The sequence below is a fragment of the Colossoma macropomum genome, unplaced genomic scaffold (genome assembly GCF_904425465.1).
Source record: "Colossoma macropomum unplaced genomic scaffold, Colossoma_macropomum, whole genome shotgun sequence".
NCBI classification, from domain to species: domain Eukaryota; kingdom Metazoa; phylum Chordata; class Actinopteri; order Characiformes; family Serrasalmidae; genus Colossoma; species Colossoma macropomum.
Window position 1 is genome coordinate 30,674,905 of NW_023494792.1, and position 16,129 is coordinate 30,691,033.

Below are 16,129 nucleotides of genomic sequence, written 5' to 3' on the forward strand. Positions count from 1 at the left end.
ACAGTGCAGCTCAGAGAGAGGTTATCAGAGCAGAGCACTATTCACTCCATCCCCTTCCAACATCACCAGTTTTCACTAATGAAGTCTCCTCCTTCACAAAGAAAGGAGGCTAATTAGTAAAAACAGGTGGTGTTGTGCAGGGCTGGAACAGTACAAGTCTAAAGTTTCAATTAATTGTCAAGCTGAAATAATATTTTTTAGCTTGTTAGTTCATGTGCCTGATCATATTTACATTTACTAATACTTTATTTGAATCTGCTACGTAAGACTGACATAACCATGTTGTGAACGTCATGGCAGATGTTATATGCTGTCCTTAATAATGTCACATACCAAGTGATGTGTGCTCTAGTTAGCCATCATTACATCAAACTACATGGCATCTGTTACGTTTATGGCAGACTTTCCATCCACTGCTCCATCCAAAACAGAAGCCAGAAATTAAAAAAATGCCTAAATGTGGTTTGGATGAGGTGGAAAAGTTGGTTTACTGATAAAGGAGAACAGCGAAATATGCTGATGGAAAAAATTTTTTGGATAGGTGTTTTTAAAGAAGATTTTTTCAAATAGAAAAAATTACGTCCTATCAGAACTGCTGGCAAGGGTTTGGTGGGTGATGGTGAGGTGGGAGAGCAGCCTTCATTAAATGGGCCACAACCAGCTTCACTCAGAGTCTCTGAACTGTTAGAGCGTCTATAGATGACAGAGGGCTGTCAACACTGCTCTACCCAGAGCTAATAAAAGATCAAATCTTTCCATTGTATTCGGCACATACGGTGAGCGAGGCTCTTGGGTGCGCTCACATATCCACCTGGCACATGTGCTGGTTGTGCCATGTGGCTGTGGTTTCCATCCCATGTATAAGCAGCATTTGTGAGTTCAGACCATGTCTTCAACATGGTGGTGGTAGTATGAGGGAAGACTGATTGAGGGAGGCGGGAGAACTCTGAGACCTTGGGCTGGAGGTCTGGGCAGCTTCTGCCTGTAGCAAGAAGGCCAGACCCCCTCATATCTGTAGTAGGACTGATTTAGGACTGAGGAACGGTGGTGGTCGGGATTGCGGACACTTCGTCATGGGAACAGAAGGTAAAGATGTGAATTTATAGGGTGTTAGATTGGAAGAAGGAGGGATTTCAGCCATATTCCTCCCCCCAAACTTCAGTTATAACATAACTACATTATGATCCAGCATATGCCGTTCTGCCGCCTGTAAGCTCCGCCTAAGCCAGAGAAGTTGCATCGATTTATAACAAACGCCACAAAGGAAATCATGGCAAAGAATGATAAAACTGAAATGCACTTTCTGAATCCACCATTCATGATACATCCTAAAGGGGCAGTTACAACAGCTTCTAGTGACAACAGCGACCTGACGCAGGTAAATCGAGACGTCATCTTCAGGAATTTGAGCATGAAGACTGATTATTTCGCATTTGCTTTCACCGACTTCGGAAATTTGCTTATATTTTGCAAAATGTTTTGAATGGAAATGTTCAGTTTACTTGAATGTTCAAGTAAAGTGTGAACACATTCATATTTATGCAGGCAGACCCGTAACAACAGTGGAACCCATTTTGGTGCTACACAGAATGATGAATCACACATAACAGAGAAGAACTGTTTGACCATGATCATTCATAAATAATCAGTTATGCATTCAAATGATTATTTTAGTGCTATTGGTTCTATATAGAACCACTGCCTTTACTAAAGAACTCTTGAAGAACCATTTTATTTAATGTATATATATACATTCTTGTCTTTTGGAAAAAAATCCCAGGTGGCTTCTCAAGAAGCTGCTGGAGAGAACGTGCAAAGCGGCATCTGGATTTTTTTAGAGCATTTCTATTGGTCCCCTCATCACAGTGGTACAAGTAGTAAAAAAATACCCTTCTATAAGTTGATGTGCTTAACGGTTGACTGGCACTGTGCCTGTAGAGACTGTGATTGCCTTCTGAGCAAAACCCATATGCCTTTTACAGCATCCCTGAACAAGCACCTACAACTGTCTCGCCATAAAACAGTGAGTACAAGCCTGGACTCTCACAAAACAGACAGAATGCTCTCTTTAGAAGAAACTCTCCCACAGCAGGACAGAGGAAGAACTATTGATCTTCAGAGGGCAGATGTCCCCTCTGGGGTTGTTCATCCATATAACCTTTAAGCCATTAAACCTAATGAAATTCTATGTACTGCCGTGTGGTCACAGACGCGGCCAGCAGGCCTGGACAGAACGATCCAGAAACACTCTACACCAAAAAAGACGGCTTTACATTCACACAAGCTGCTGTATGTTCACTGGAATTTATCAGAACTGTTCTATGTATGTTCTACCATAATATACACATTTGGTTATCTATCTACTGCCGCTACATATGCATATGCATGTTTTATTGATTTTAAGTGGAAATATGTTAGCACATGTTCTACATAGAACAGAGTTAAATATGACATTCTTCTGTAATTTATATGAAAAAATAGGAAAAAAATATGAAAAGTATATTTTATGAAAAATATAGCAAATAAACAGTAACCGTGTACTAAAATGTGCAGTAATGTGTTCTCTGTAAAGGGTGTGTTAACCTATTTTTACTTCCCAGAAAGCATATATCAATTTTAAACGTGTGTAGACTTTTATTTTGGAAAATAAACTAAGACAAATAGTACAAACAACTGAGAGGGAAAAAAATGAATGACTAGGCCTGATATAAAATTATTATTTTTTTAAATGTTGCTGACACTGTGCTGAATTAAAATTATTTACTGAAGTAATTTACAAAGATAATGAAAGAGATTAAGGAAAAGTAAGTAAATTGAGCTGTGAGTGCAAAATGAGCTTAAACACCAGTGGGCCACCTAGAAAACGCTTGTAAAATGCTGGGCCGCCAGCTTTGCCATCAGCAGGCCAACAGTGGCCCACTATCCTCTTGCTATCTGGGTTAAATCAACAAAAATTTGACCAGTGGTGCCCAAACCTTTGCATGTATACAGAGGCTACAACTGCGACGAATCCCACAGACACGTAATTGTGGTTGAAATTGATTCCGACTTTTCTCCCATTCACAGTTCTGTCTTCAGCACAGCTGATGTGATGACTAAGTGACAAAGAGAGAATGTGTATCAGCCTCTGAATGATCTCAGGACAAAGAGTGAAGAGAATGCCTCATACCGATAGGCTAATGGTGTCAGTGAAGAAGGAAAGCTAATAAGAAACTGAACTCATTTTATCTCATTTCTTCAGGCTAACTGGTAGCTCCCATTCATCATTAGCATGGTAGCTTATTGGGGTCTTATTCTTTCTGGAAAATGAGCCTCAGAAGCGATCTACGCAGAGGAAGGAGTCCCCTGAGCTAATGGTGTCAGTGAAGAAGTGAGAATGAAAGCTAGAAGGAATTCATTAGAAGCAACATCTCATTTTCTCAGTGCTCCCTGCTAGCATCTGTTCATTTATTGGTATGTTAGTGTTTTCAGCTGAAGTATTCTTTTAAAAGAGCGGGAAATACACCATGCAGAGGAAACCAGACAGAATATATCTGTCCCGCCGGTTTGATAAGTTAAGCTCCCCATGACTGTTTGCTACTGTTGGTCCACCCTCGGACCACCCAGGTTACTGTTCTGCACAGGTCTAACTGATCTCCACAAATATATATTAAATGCACTTAGGGTCTTTTATTTTGGAAAATAAACTACGACAAATTGATGACTAGGCCCAATATAAAAGTATTTTATTTAAAATGCTGTTGCTGACACTGTGCTAGATTGGTTACAGATATATATCCAGCTTTATTTATGACACTGCTGGTAAAACTAATTTTCGAAGGATAACGAAGGAAGGAAATGAAGGAAAAACAAGTAAATTGGTCTGAGAGTGGAAAATTAGTGATGAAAAAGTGGCTTAACCACCAGTAGTGGGAATTTGGAAATGTGCAAAAAAAAAACCTGAATGGAAAAAGCCCGAAATTTGAAAAAAACAACAAAATATTGCAAAAAGAGTTTTAGGCTAGGACGAGCTGGAGCAGTTAGAATAACACTAAAGTCAAAACGTGAAACAGAGTGACGGAAAAGGGTTTTCATCGAATAAAGAATGACGCATCAAGCCATAAGTCATATGATTCCATGATTCCTACAGAGGGTCCAATCGTGGCTCACCGCTTTTCGAAGGTTGCTTCCAACATTTTGAAATACCTGATCCAAAACTCGTTTGAAAAATGAAAAATGACAACTTAAATCACTCCATCTTGCTTGTTTCGATGCAGCCCCTAATCATGACAGCCTATGTCATGTCATCTGAAGTTTCTTCTCATAACTGTAGTGGATGGAAATTTGACATAATTTGCATTTTTTCTGCTGAAATGTCATAAATGCGCATATCATTTGTGAAACCTTTGAAATCCAGCCAGTGGGCTGCCTGGAAAACGCTGAGCAAAAAGCCAGTGGGCCGCCAGCTCTCCTGTCAGTGGGCCAACAGCGGCCTGCTATCCTCTTGCTATATGGGAAGGAATCTCCCTTGCAAATGGTGTCAGTGAAGAATGAATGCCTGAGTTAGCATGATCTCATTCAGTTTGCTCAATGCTAACTGATAGCTTCTGTTCATCTTTAGCATTTTAATCTATTTTAACCTAGATTTATAACACGAGGCAGGGATCGGATCCATCCAGGGGGCAATTGTTAGCACAGCACCATTTTATCTCATTTGCTGAGAGCTAACTGATAGCTTCCATTCATCCAGGGACTGGATCCATCCAGAGAGTAACCACTAGCATAGTCTCATTTGATCTCATTCACAGATAGCAGACAGTTCTGGGCCAATTCTGGCTTTCATACATGAGTTTTGGTTAAATGCCAGGCAGATAGATGTTACACATGCGGGCCAGAACAGAGCCAGATGTTGTACAGCTTTGTATGGTTTTGCCTTGTGTTTATATCCGTGGGCCAATTCTGGCGCTAATGTTGTGGACCAGTGATGTAGTTGGGACAGATTTGGGCCACACTTGTTAGTTCTACTCACTTTACAGTGTGTGGGCCTGCCTTATTCTGGGCCAGAACAAACCCAAGGATGTGGCCCAAAACTGGCCCAGACAATTTTTGCTAACTGGGATTTGCTCAGTGCTAACTGGAGGCTTCATCTCTAGCATGTTAACTTATTATGGGATAGATCTATAAATGGCGAGATCAATCCAGAGGGCAAGTGTTAGCATGGTCTCATTTGATCTCTGCTAACAAGCTTTCATTCATTAATAGCACGTTATTTGGGTGAAGTGTTCTGTTAGCTTAGATCTGCAATAAAAAAAACAAAAAGCCAGAGATGGGATCCGCGCAGAAGGAAACAATTAGCGTGATCTAATTTGCTCAGTGCTGGTAGCTTCCATTCATCATTAGCCTGTAAGCTTATTTGGGTGAAGTGTTCTTTTAGCCTAGATCTGTGAAACATGCAGGGGATGAGATTCACGCAGCGAAAGGAGTCCCCTGCAGGAATCCCAGTGGACTGATGCCTGAGAGAGGGAGGAGAGGGGAAAAGAGATGGTGGAGCAGGGATGCTGCGAGGAGGGAGATGATACGTGCTAACAGGAGGGAGGCCAACGGACGTATGCATTCCTCTCATCTCCTCCCAGCTGTGCAAGTGCAGCTGCTGTCCAAGGTGGAGTGAAAATCAGCTCCCTCACACCCCTCCTCCACACAAGCACATTTCATCTGGCCTCTGAAGATCAAAATCTCGCTCTGTATCATTTTCACTCCTCTCTCGCTCTCGGCCTCCCTTCCTCTATTCACCCCTCCTCTCCCACTCTCTTTTCTCTGTCTCTCTGCCTCTCTCTCTTCCTCTCACCTCCTCCCCCCTCATTCTCTCCCCCTTTTTTCCTCTCGGCACATCAGGCAGCTCAAGCGTAGCTTTCTAGGGCACCATTCTTACAGCATGTGAGGTCCAAGTGATGCTGCCTGAGTGTTCAGGAACACCTCAGACCAGGGGCGGCTGGTATAAATGGGCCAGCAGAGCTAAGCCCTCCCTCTCTTTCAGAGGAAAAAGGCAGCAAAATAAGGTTTGATTTATGGTATACACCATTTTTCATTGGTGTTAATAATTGACTATAGATGCTAGAAAATTATTCTGGGCACCATCAAAGGATCGTAAGAAAAATATGAAAGAGATGGGGCTTATTTATGTCTAGCCCAAAGCCTGATCTGTGATTCTGTGTCAAATGCGCTGTAGGTTTTTAATCCCACAATGTCCAGTTCCACCTTCCAAGCAGTCTGCACTCACGCAGACGGGTCCAGTTCTAAAATCTGATTAGCTGGCCCTGCTGGAAAAAACAGCACAGATTAGCATGCAGTCCATGCTAGGCTGAGCTAAGTTATGCTAGTCTAGTGCTGGTTTAGCTGGTCACCCAGCATAGTTATGCTACCTGACCAGCATACTGGCATCCGAAACACAACATACGGTCATTTGGCTGGTGATCACTGATCATACACGGTAGTCTATGCTGGTTTTTCTAGCAGGGGAAACAAGCTTGAATCTTTTTATTTTGCTTACAGACAGTCAGATGTAGTTAAATTGCGAGCATGTCGTTGCATGGCAATGTTTAATGCAGAAATGTTTTAATTTACTTCATAAGAATCCTATCTTTACCTGTTTTTGACACTAATTTCCATTAGCACCTGCAGTGTTATGCTAACACCATGCTAACAGTGGTGCTGTAGCAGCTGCACACTGACATTTGGAGCTTGTAGATATTTGAAACTGTTCTAACTGCTTTAACAGACATTCAGGTAAGACATTTTTCACTTTATATATATTTACAGAGTCCTTCGGTAATAAATTTAAATCTTGTCATTTTGTAGCTGATAAAAAGGGCAATACTGCATCTAAAATACACCTGACTGTTCTGTTAGCTTCTATAGCCATTAGCTAATGGTAAACAAACTCTTAAACATTAAAGCAAGACCAGTCCCATGCAGAAATCTGATATATGGCCATACATGCACATACATCATAAAGGGTCAGGCGTATATTTCAAAATATATGTGCATGTAAGTTAGGTATATATATGTAAGTCTCAAACTGGACATATAAGCTAAATATATGGATCATAGCTGTATGTCTGATAGGTGGGTGAACACATCAGATATAACTGTCACTATGTTATCTGTTTATTTTTACATAATTATTATATAAATGTGCCAGGGAACAATATTTTTATGTTATTTTACGTTTTATGTAGCTATTATACTAATATTCATTTCATTAGGAATATAACATGAAACTAGCATATATGAGTATCATCCCTACATGAATAATGTTTTCTATCATACATTCTTAAACATATGTGTTAAACATACATGTTTGTATATGTTGATGTATGGCTGAAATATATGCCCCATATTTGAAAACAGCCAATTTTAAACAAGTTGGCACTGAGGCCACATACATCTCCATTCATAACAAGTTGGATAAAAGGAAAATCCATATATGCTAATATACATCATATATTTGAAATCCATATATTGACATATATCAGATTTCCATATGGGGTAGCTAGCTAGACGGCATGTTTCATTGATCTATTGCTGTAGCTGGGGAGGGGCTCTGAGAAGTGTATGAGCAGTTTAGCTGGCCTGAATAATTAATATAGTCTTTGGAAGCATCTTCTTTTGTTAGTGTTTTAGCCCCTCACCGGATTTCTAGACCACCCTCAATTCAGAGTTAGCAGCTTGTTATAAACAGACGATTTTATTACAAAACCAGGAGAAATAGCTTTACTACACAACAGATTTGTCATTAAGCTATAAAAATCATGTCATATCCAAGTAATGTTAGCTAAAGTCTGACCACAGGCCCTTTTCTTTAAAAGACTGAAGCAAAATAGATTAGCAAAAGATAAAAGACACTAAAAGAGCATAGATCAGAATAGCTGGTCACCAGCAAAACTAGTATTTGTTGCATTCTGGATGCTGGTATGCTGGTCAACCAGCATGACCATACAGGGTGACCAGCTAAACCAGCACCAGACCAGCATAAACCAGCAGGGAGTAAATAAAACAAAGTGCACACTCGTTTGTTTAGCTACAGTTTGAATGTTGAATGATACTTATTTAAAGAAGCTAAGCATCTTCAGTCACTCGTTTAGCCATGGAACTAAGAGACAGATAGCAGGATAGTTAATTGGTTTAGCTGATTCTTAAAAGATATGAATGGGCATAAACCTATACGAATTAAGCATAAAACATTATAATACCTTAGAGGGGTCAATCCTAAACAATATTTATGTTCCATCCATTGAAGTCTCATGTGCAATGGTGCTGAAGTTGGACCAATTCTAAAAGACTTAGGTCTTGAACTTACTTCTACAAGACTCATCTCTCAATATGTCATCTTATTTGACATATTGTAACAGCTTATCTGTCTGTCTGCATCTTTGGGACATACATCGAAAAGAGGGAGGCGTAAATGTGTAAAACTTTTTTTTTTACAAATCATAAACTGGAATATTTTGACCACAAAATGAACAAATATACTAAAACTATGGTCAATAATGAAATGTGAATGTTCCTTTTTGAGCGTAGTATTGAGAACGAGTATCCAACAAATATCCAAAGCCTATAAAATGCTATGCAGGCCAGCCCTAATTGATAACTGCGATTTTGTAGACCCGTCTAGTATTATAACCTGCCGTCACTGCCTCGTAGCCTACAAGCTCACAACACAAACAAGCAGATCTGCTCTCGCCTGTGTTTGCAAACCACCAGGAGACCGGCTTAAGATATCTGGGGTAATTGGCTCTCTCTGGGAAGCCGGCTGCGTGTTTGTATGCACATATCTGTTTAATTCAGCAGTTTTTGCAGCCACACAGAATATCAATGAGCATCAGATTTTGTATACGATTATATGATTTACAAGACTTAAATGGTTGTACTAAATAAAGACTCCAGTATGACCATTAGAGCGTCCAGTTGCTCAATGAAAGCGGGTCAATAATTAAGATCAATTTCTTGTCCCACAGCAAGGACGAGGCAGCCAATCAGCAGCACCTTCTGCTGTGCTGCTCTTTAAAATATTCCTCATTGATTTCTGATCAAAGTGAGTATTCTCAAACTGAGTACACGGAATATCTGAGCCTTCAATATCCTTAAAAATATAGCTCTCTGAACCGCTTTAGAACCTTTGAATGGCTCTTTAAAGAACCATCTTTGTGAAAGAGATGTGTGAGTGTGAAGAACCTTTTCAAAGATCAAAGAGAATCATAATGTAGAGGTTCTATTCCAATCTAGAACCACACATCCAAGCCAAATTTTTTTTTAGATCTAGACTGTGGAACTTCATGAAAGCTATATTATGGTAAGGTCAGCCAAAAAGTTCCTAAGAGATATGTGGGGTTATAACTGGAGCTGTAGATGGAAATAAAACAATAAGATGGCAAATTCATACAGTGTAAGTCAAGTAATATCATTATTCGATCAATATCCAAGTAATATCAGTGGCAAACCATAACTATAAGAGTTAGGCCTTCAGTTTGGGCCACAAATGTCAATAACGTCCTCTCCAATAATGCTCATTTCTGCTAGCACCGCTATGGGACTCTAGTAGTATGTTAGTGCTAAGCTAACAGCAATTCACGTGAACATTTATTGGCTGTTGTAGACTAAACACCCACATCTGAAGCATGCAAAAGACATTTTATCTTTTATTTGAAGCTTGTAAGAGACATATTAACACATATTTACTTTGTACATAGAAGTTTTACAGTGACTTTCAGTAGAGTCCAACAACTAAGTGAGACCTGGTTATGGCTTACATTCACAGTCAGTGACATAAGTAAAACTTCCAGAAGGCCTAGAGTGACGCTTTTTCTTACAACATTGGTCCGATTTATTGTAAATCAATACACTGTCAGTTGAATCCAGTGTCAGTTCCTAATTAGGATAGTGGCTAATCGGACACCTTAGGCCTTCAGTTCAGCTCCTGAAGTCCTAACCAATGGAAAAGCTTGCTTGACTGTATCTACCTAGATACAACAGAGTTTCCACTCAAAAATTAACCCCAAAATAAGAGTATTACTACTCTACTTTCAGAGTTTAAATACAAGCAAGATGATTCTGTTATATAAAAATGAAATAAAATGATTTTATTCTTTTTATTTATAACAACAACATTGTTATTTATTAACAAAAAATATATTATTGTTGTTTATTATTAATTATTAATTCTTTTAATTATTTCATTATTCTTTTAATTATGTTTCTTTGCAATTATTCCTTTCACAGAAATCATTAGGCCGCTGAAGGCCTAGAAGACCCTGAGTGTTCCCCACTGTGTAATATTCACTTTAAAATTGTGGATATTCAAATAGCAAAAAAGGTAAAGAGTCTATCTGTAGTAAAACCAGGCAAACAAAAACATTTTCCTCAGTGCTTCTTTGGTCTAAAGGGTCGATACAACTGTAAAATAAAAGCAATTCAACAGTGTAGGACTGAATTTAAAGAAAGGGATTCTGACAGCTCTGATATGACCTGTAACCCCAAAGAAAATGTCACAGGGATAGAGGATGTTGTACCCTTGTCTTTTCCCTGTACTCTGTGGTCGCGATCTTATATAAGACAGTCTCCAATTTGTGACGAGAACATCGGTTCTCCTTTTAGGGCTGAGATATAGAGAAAACGTTTAGTACAACCACACAAAGCCATTCTATATAGCAGCACTATAAAACGGTTATACCAGACGCCACGCAGGGCTCTATTATGAAACCATTATGGATTCCCCTGCAGAGCTATGCTAAAGAACTAAATATGAACCTAGAACAATACAGCATATCTCAAATGTACACGAGTATATGAAGAAAACCTCAAACTGATAGCAGCATTGCTGCCTCATATCCCCCCTACAGTGCAGCAGACAGCACTCAGAAAGCACTAAAAGGCTGCTGGCGCTTATATCCCTGCCCTTCTACTGTACTGTCACTGTGTTTTTGAACACAACAACATCCAATTTGTGTCAAACAGAAACCCAAGACTCTATTCTCACAAATTAATGAAACAATATTATACTGATTCTGCACCTTTTGTGCTACACAGCAAGAAGCACCAATGTAATATTAGGGATGGACTGATATTGAAATTCTGGACCAAGACAGACACCTGATTTTTCATGTATGGGTGTTTATGCCACTACAGGCACTTTTGGTTGGTAGATAATGGACCTGAATTTCAAGCATCTGAGTCTGTAATACAAACTGAATTTGTCTTCATACTCTGAGCTGCTGCTGTAAGGATAATGATATCATCACTGTTTTAAATAGCATGGTCTGTTACATTACAAGCTCTGATATATCTGAATTTAGTTCTAATATATTTGAGTCTACCAAGAATATGAAATTGTTTCAAAAGTCACAAATACATGACCTATAACCTGTGCTTATATATGTTGATTTTTCAAGTGAAGTTAAGTGAATACATCCTCTACAGAGAACACACTTCTGCACATTTTAATGCACAATAACTTGCAATAAATAAATAAATTAACATATTGGGGGGAGAATAAAACATAAAATGTGACCTGTGCAAAAGTTTGTTTTATTTTTTTTTCCAATATGTTAAACTTAGCAAATAAATAGAAGTTGTGTATTTAAATTTAGCAGAAAAGGCCATAGTTAAGCGTGTTCTCTGTGTTAAAGTATTCTCTGTATTAAGGTATTTTCACTTAAAGGATCAACAAGACATGTATTTTCATCAAGAGTGTTCAAACTTTACGTTTCCTTCGAAAGTAGGGCTGTTTGATTAAACTTTATGTGGTTATGCTGGACCCCTGTACATACCATATGTTATGTTAACGGTTTCATAGCCTTCATCAGGGGTCTTCAACCCTGGTCCTGGAGGATCGGTATCCACCACAGTTTGGTGATTTTCTTGCTCAAAACAACTGATTCAACTCATCTGTTCATTACCAGGGTTTTATGAGTGGAACAATTACCAAACGGTGCTGGACACCAGCCCTTCAGGACGGGTGTTGAAGACCTCCTATGCTGTGAAGCATTAAACAGTTTTTCATAAAATCTTCATGGAAACATAGCTACTGTGTACTTAAACTGGCTGCAATGCATGCTATACAGTGTTCTTTACACCTTCACTACATATGTTGTGTAAGAGCTAATGCCATCTAATGCACTTTTATATATAGGCCTATGTTACCGTGCTCAATGCTATATTTGACATATCCTGACTGTAAGGTAGTATCGTAGATGGTAGGAGGTGGTTCTACATGATTCATATTCAAACCTCCACAACTGATTCACAGCTGATATCACTACACGACAATAAAACCCAAAGGCATAAGGAGCTTTGACTGCGCTGCCCACCATTGACGCCCAAATGCTGCTGATTTGTGGTTGGTCTTTTGATGTACAGCCACACTGAGCTCTTTCCTCTACTGTAGGTGGTCCTTTAAGCTTCATTCTGTACTCAGAGGGCTGAATGGTTGAGTCTTCAACAGAAACCTTTTTTGTTCAGCAAAGGGAATCGTTTCTAAGTAAACTAATTAAATAAACTAATCAAATTCAGAGCTCCACAAAGACCACCTGCACAGAAGGTCCAAAATACACAATGCACATCACCAAAACCATAAAGACGAATAGCCACACAGCACACAAATCCTTTGTACTCTAAATCTTTGACATTTTTGCAGCAGTGTTACCTCAGTTTGAGCCTTGTTATAAAAACTATTGTACTCATGGGCCAGAAGGAGGTTACTGAAGGACCATATCTGACTTGTATTATGTACCCCTGCGCTACAGGGCCAAGTTGTTGGCCTCTAGGCCTCCTTTTATGTACCCTTGCAGTACAGAGCCAGGTTGTTGGGCCCTAGGCTTTATTTTATGTACCCCTGCACTACTGGGGCAAGTTGTTGGACCCTAGGCCTCATATGATGTACCCCTGCATTACAGGATGAAGTTGTCGGACTCTAGGCCTCATATGATGTACCCCTGCATTACAGGATGAAGTTGTCGGCCCCTAGGCCTCATATGATGTACCCCTGCATTACAGGATGAAGTTGTCGGCCCCTAGGCCTCATATGATGTACCCCTGCATTACAGGATGAAGTTGTCGGACGCTAGGCCTCATATTATGTACCCCTACACTACAGGGCCAGTTTGTTGGCCCTTAGGTCTCATATTATGTACCCCTACACTACAGGGCCAGTTTGTTGGCCCTTAGGTCTCATATTATGTACCCCTACACTACAGGGTCAGTTTGTTGGCCCTTAGGTCTCATATTATGTACCCCTACACTACAGGGTCAGTTTGTTGGCTCCTAGGTCTCATATTATGTACCCCTACACTACAGGGTCAGTTTGTTGGCTCCTAGGTCTCATATTATGTACCCCTACACCACAGGGCCGTTTGTTGGCTCCTAGGTCTCATATTATGTACCCCTACACTTCAAGGTCAGGTTGTTGGCTCCTAGGTCTCATATTATGTACCTCTGCACTACAGGGGCAAGATGATGTCCTGAGAAGCACTGATATGGTCACAATGAGCTTCAACTTTATGGCATTTAATAATAATAATATCAGGTCTCATATTATGAACGCCTACAGTATAGAGGCAAGAAGAATGATGAAATAGCTCTACTTGCATTTTCAGAGATATAAATCCAAACAGGTCTCAACTGTGTTGAAACAGGACCAAGAACCAAGCCAACTTACACTAATTTGCACTCTGCTCCGCATGCTGAGCAATGTGTCACTGTACCATGCAAACACATGGCTTCACACACACACACACACACATAAACACACAGTATATGGGACAGGTCCCCTTCTATGTTTCCATAACTACACATCTACTGTATTCAGCCAAAAAAGCCACATACTGTCCTGGATAAAATACATGATACAGTGTCGATTCTCAGTGCGCATACATGCTGTCGTGCCCCTGCTGAGTTAAAGGAGGAGCCTGTACTGAAAGCACAGAGTGATACTCTGTGAGCTCATGGAATAGTGTGACATGTGGCCGGCGAGGCTCCTGTCCAACCTGGGCAGGAGATCACAGAGAAGCTGGAGCAGGTCCAAATGACACTTTTCATGCTTCTCACTCCAGCACAACGGGAGAAACAGATATACTGCGACAGTACAGCTTATCTTATACGCTTGTATTATGGCTTGTTTATCTTAAACAAGTATATGCTGCGTGCTGTGTGCATACACTGACATGATATCAAGTATGTGACTTAAAGGGGAATTTCACAGATTTTTCATCATTCCTGTATGTTTTGTATATTTCTATTGTCCAAGTGTGAAGTCATTCAAAGCTCAAAGTGGTTGAAATGGTTCATTATACATAAACCTACTGACATTCTTTACAGTGGTGGTGATCGGAACCAGAGGTTGTGATGTCTACAACACAAATATAGCCATTTTACGTACTATATATATGGCTGTGAGCATTTAAAATGTTTTAAAAATGTTTTTTTAAAGGTTGTGACCTATATATATATATATATATATATATATATATATAGGTCACAACCTTTAAAAAACATTTTTAAAACATGTTAAATGCTGACAACCATTCTGTTAAATAACTTGCCATGAGGGAGCTTTTAGAGCAATAAACTCTTCAGACGTCTGGTTCCTATCACCACCACTGTGAACGGTTCTGACTTGGTAAGTTTCTCTATTATGAATCATTTTCACACCAATGAATGACTCTGTTTGCATATCAAGGACAGAGTTATGCAGATTTTTTTTTTAAATCACCTTCTCAGCTCACTGCTCATACTGATATACTGTAGTCTTCCATTACATTCATATGAAATATTCAATATATGTCAGAGCACATTATGTTGTGACTGCTCATTGCTTAGAGATTATGATTGCTATCTCATGGTTTATGCCACTTCTACATATACTGATGCATTTGGAAAAGCCTCGCATTTGCTTAATACCTTAATGGATGAGAGACTGATTGCAGATACAGATTTTCATTCCAGTGTACTGGTTACTGATCAACGGTTGCCTTAAAGAAATGTACACTCCCTTTTCTACAAATATACCTGCATGATATATATATATATATATATCATCCTGGTATAATGTATGATGTACCATAGTGCATGGTATCCTGAAATGTACACACGCTTGAAACATATGTTTCTTATAGGGTTCTTCAGTAAAGGCAAAGGTTCTATTTAGAGCCATGAATTCTACATAGAACCATTTGATGCTAAAATGGTTCTTTGGATGTATCTCTTCATGCTTGGTTCTTTCCAACATGCTCATATACCCTCTTAAAAAAGATGGTTCTTCAAAGGTTCACTAGTAAATGCTTAAATGAATTCTTAAATGGTTCTCTGCATGGTGAAACGGTTCTTCAGATTGGTGGAGAATGTGTTGCATACGGCTCTACATAGAACCTTTTGAAAAATGGTTCTACACAGCACCAAAAAGGGTTCTGCTATTGTTAAGATGTCGAGCTTGTAACAACAGAAGAGCCCTTTTTGTCTCTATATAGAACCATATCATAAAGGTTCTGTATAGAACCATATACAGCACATTCTCCATTAATCCGGAAAACCATTTAAGCGAAATGAAACGCTTCTATATAGAACTCATGGTTCTAAACAGAACAATCCACACCTGAAGAACCAGCTTTCTGATGTGTGCATGATATATAATATGACGTCGTGGGTGGTTGTAAAACGTGACAGGAGGAGAGAGAGCCCCACCCATCCGCCAGCCAATGGAGTAATTACACAATCGTGTCTTAACCCATATAGACACCCCCCCCCACCTCATCCTCACGCTCTTCTAGAGCAGCCTATAGCTTTATCTCCCCCCACCCCCCACCTCCCCCCTTCTCCTTACCCACGAACATCACGCCTTCCTTAGTCTTCTCGGCTGCCACCGCGACGCCTTCCTTGGTTTTCTCCGCGGCCACCGCCATGCCTTCTTTCGCCTTGGAAAGCCCCTTCATGAACACGTCCATCCTGGCCCCCTCTGGGTTGGAACAGAGCAGCTGTTAGCGCTGATGCGCTGCCTTGCATTGCATTGCATTGCACTGGACTGCATTACATCAACGACGTGTTAATGGCAACCCATCGCCACCAGAGAGCCACGGTGGACAAAGATGCAATCAAAAGGAAATCT

The 16,129-nt window shown here is 39.9% G+C and overlaps 1 protein-coding gene across 2 annotated transcripts in view; it reads right to left on the bottom strand.

The window, feature by feature from the left end:
* The window catches only part of sncb (synuclein, beta), a 31,037-nt gene that overhangs the window by 14,120 nt on the left and 788 nt on the right, over positions 1-16,129 (bottom strand). The window contains exon 2 of one of the 2 annotated variants that reach the window (XM_036576853.1): positions 15,848-15,979. In XM_036576853.1, the coding sequence (XP_036432746.1) occupies positions 15,848-15,968 (121 nt within the window). In that variant the 5' untranslated portion in view covers positions 15,969-15,979. Of the gene's footprint in view, positions 1-15,847; positions 15,982-16,129 lie in introns of both variants that reach the window. The other variant, XM_036576854.1, reaches the window with a different exon arrangement.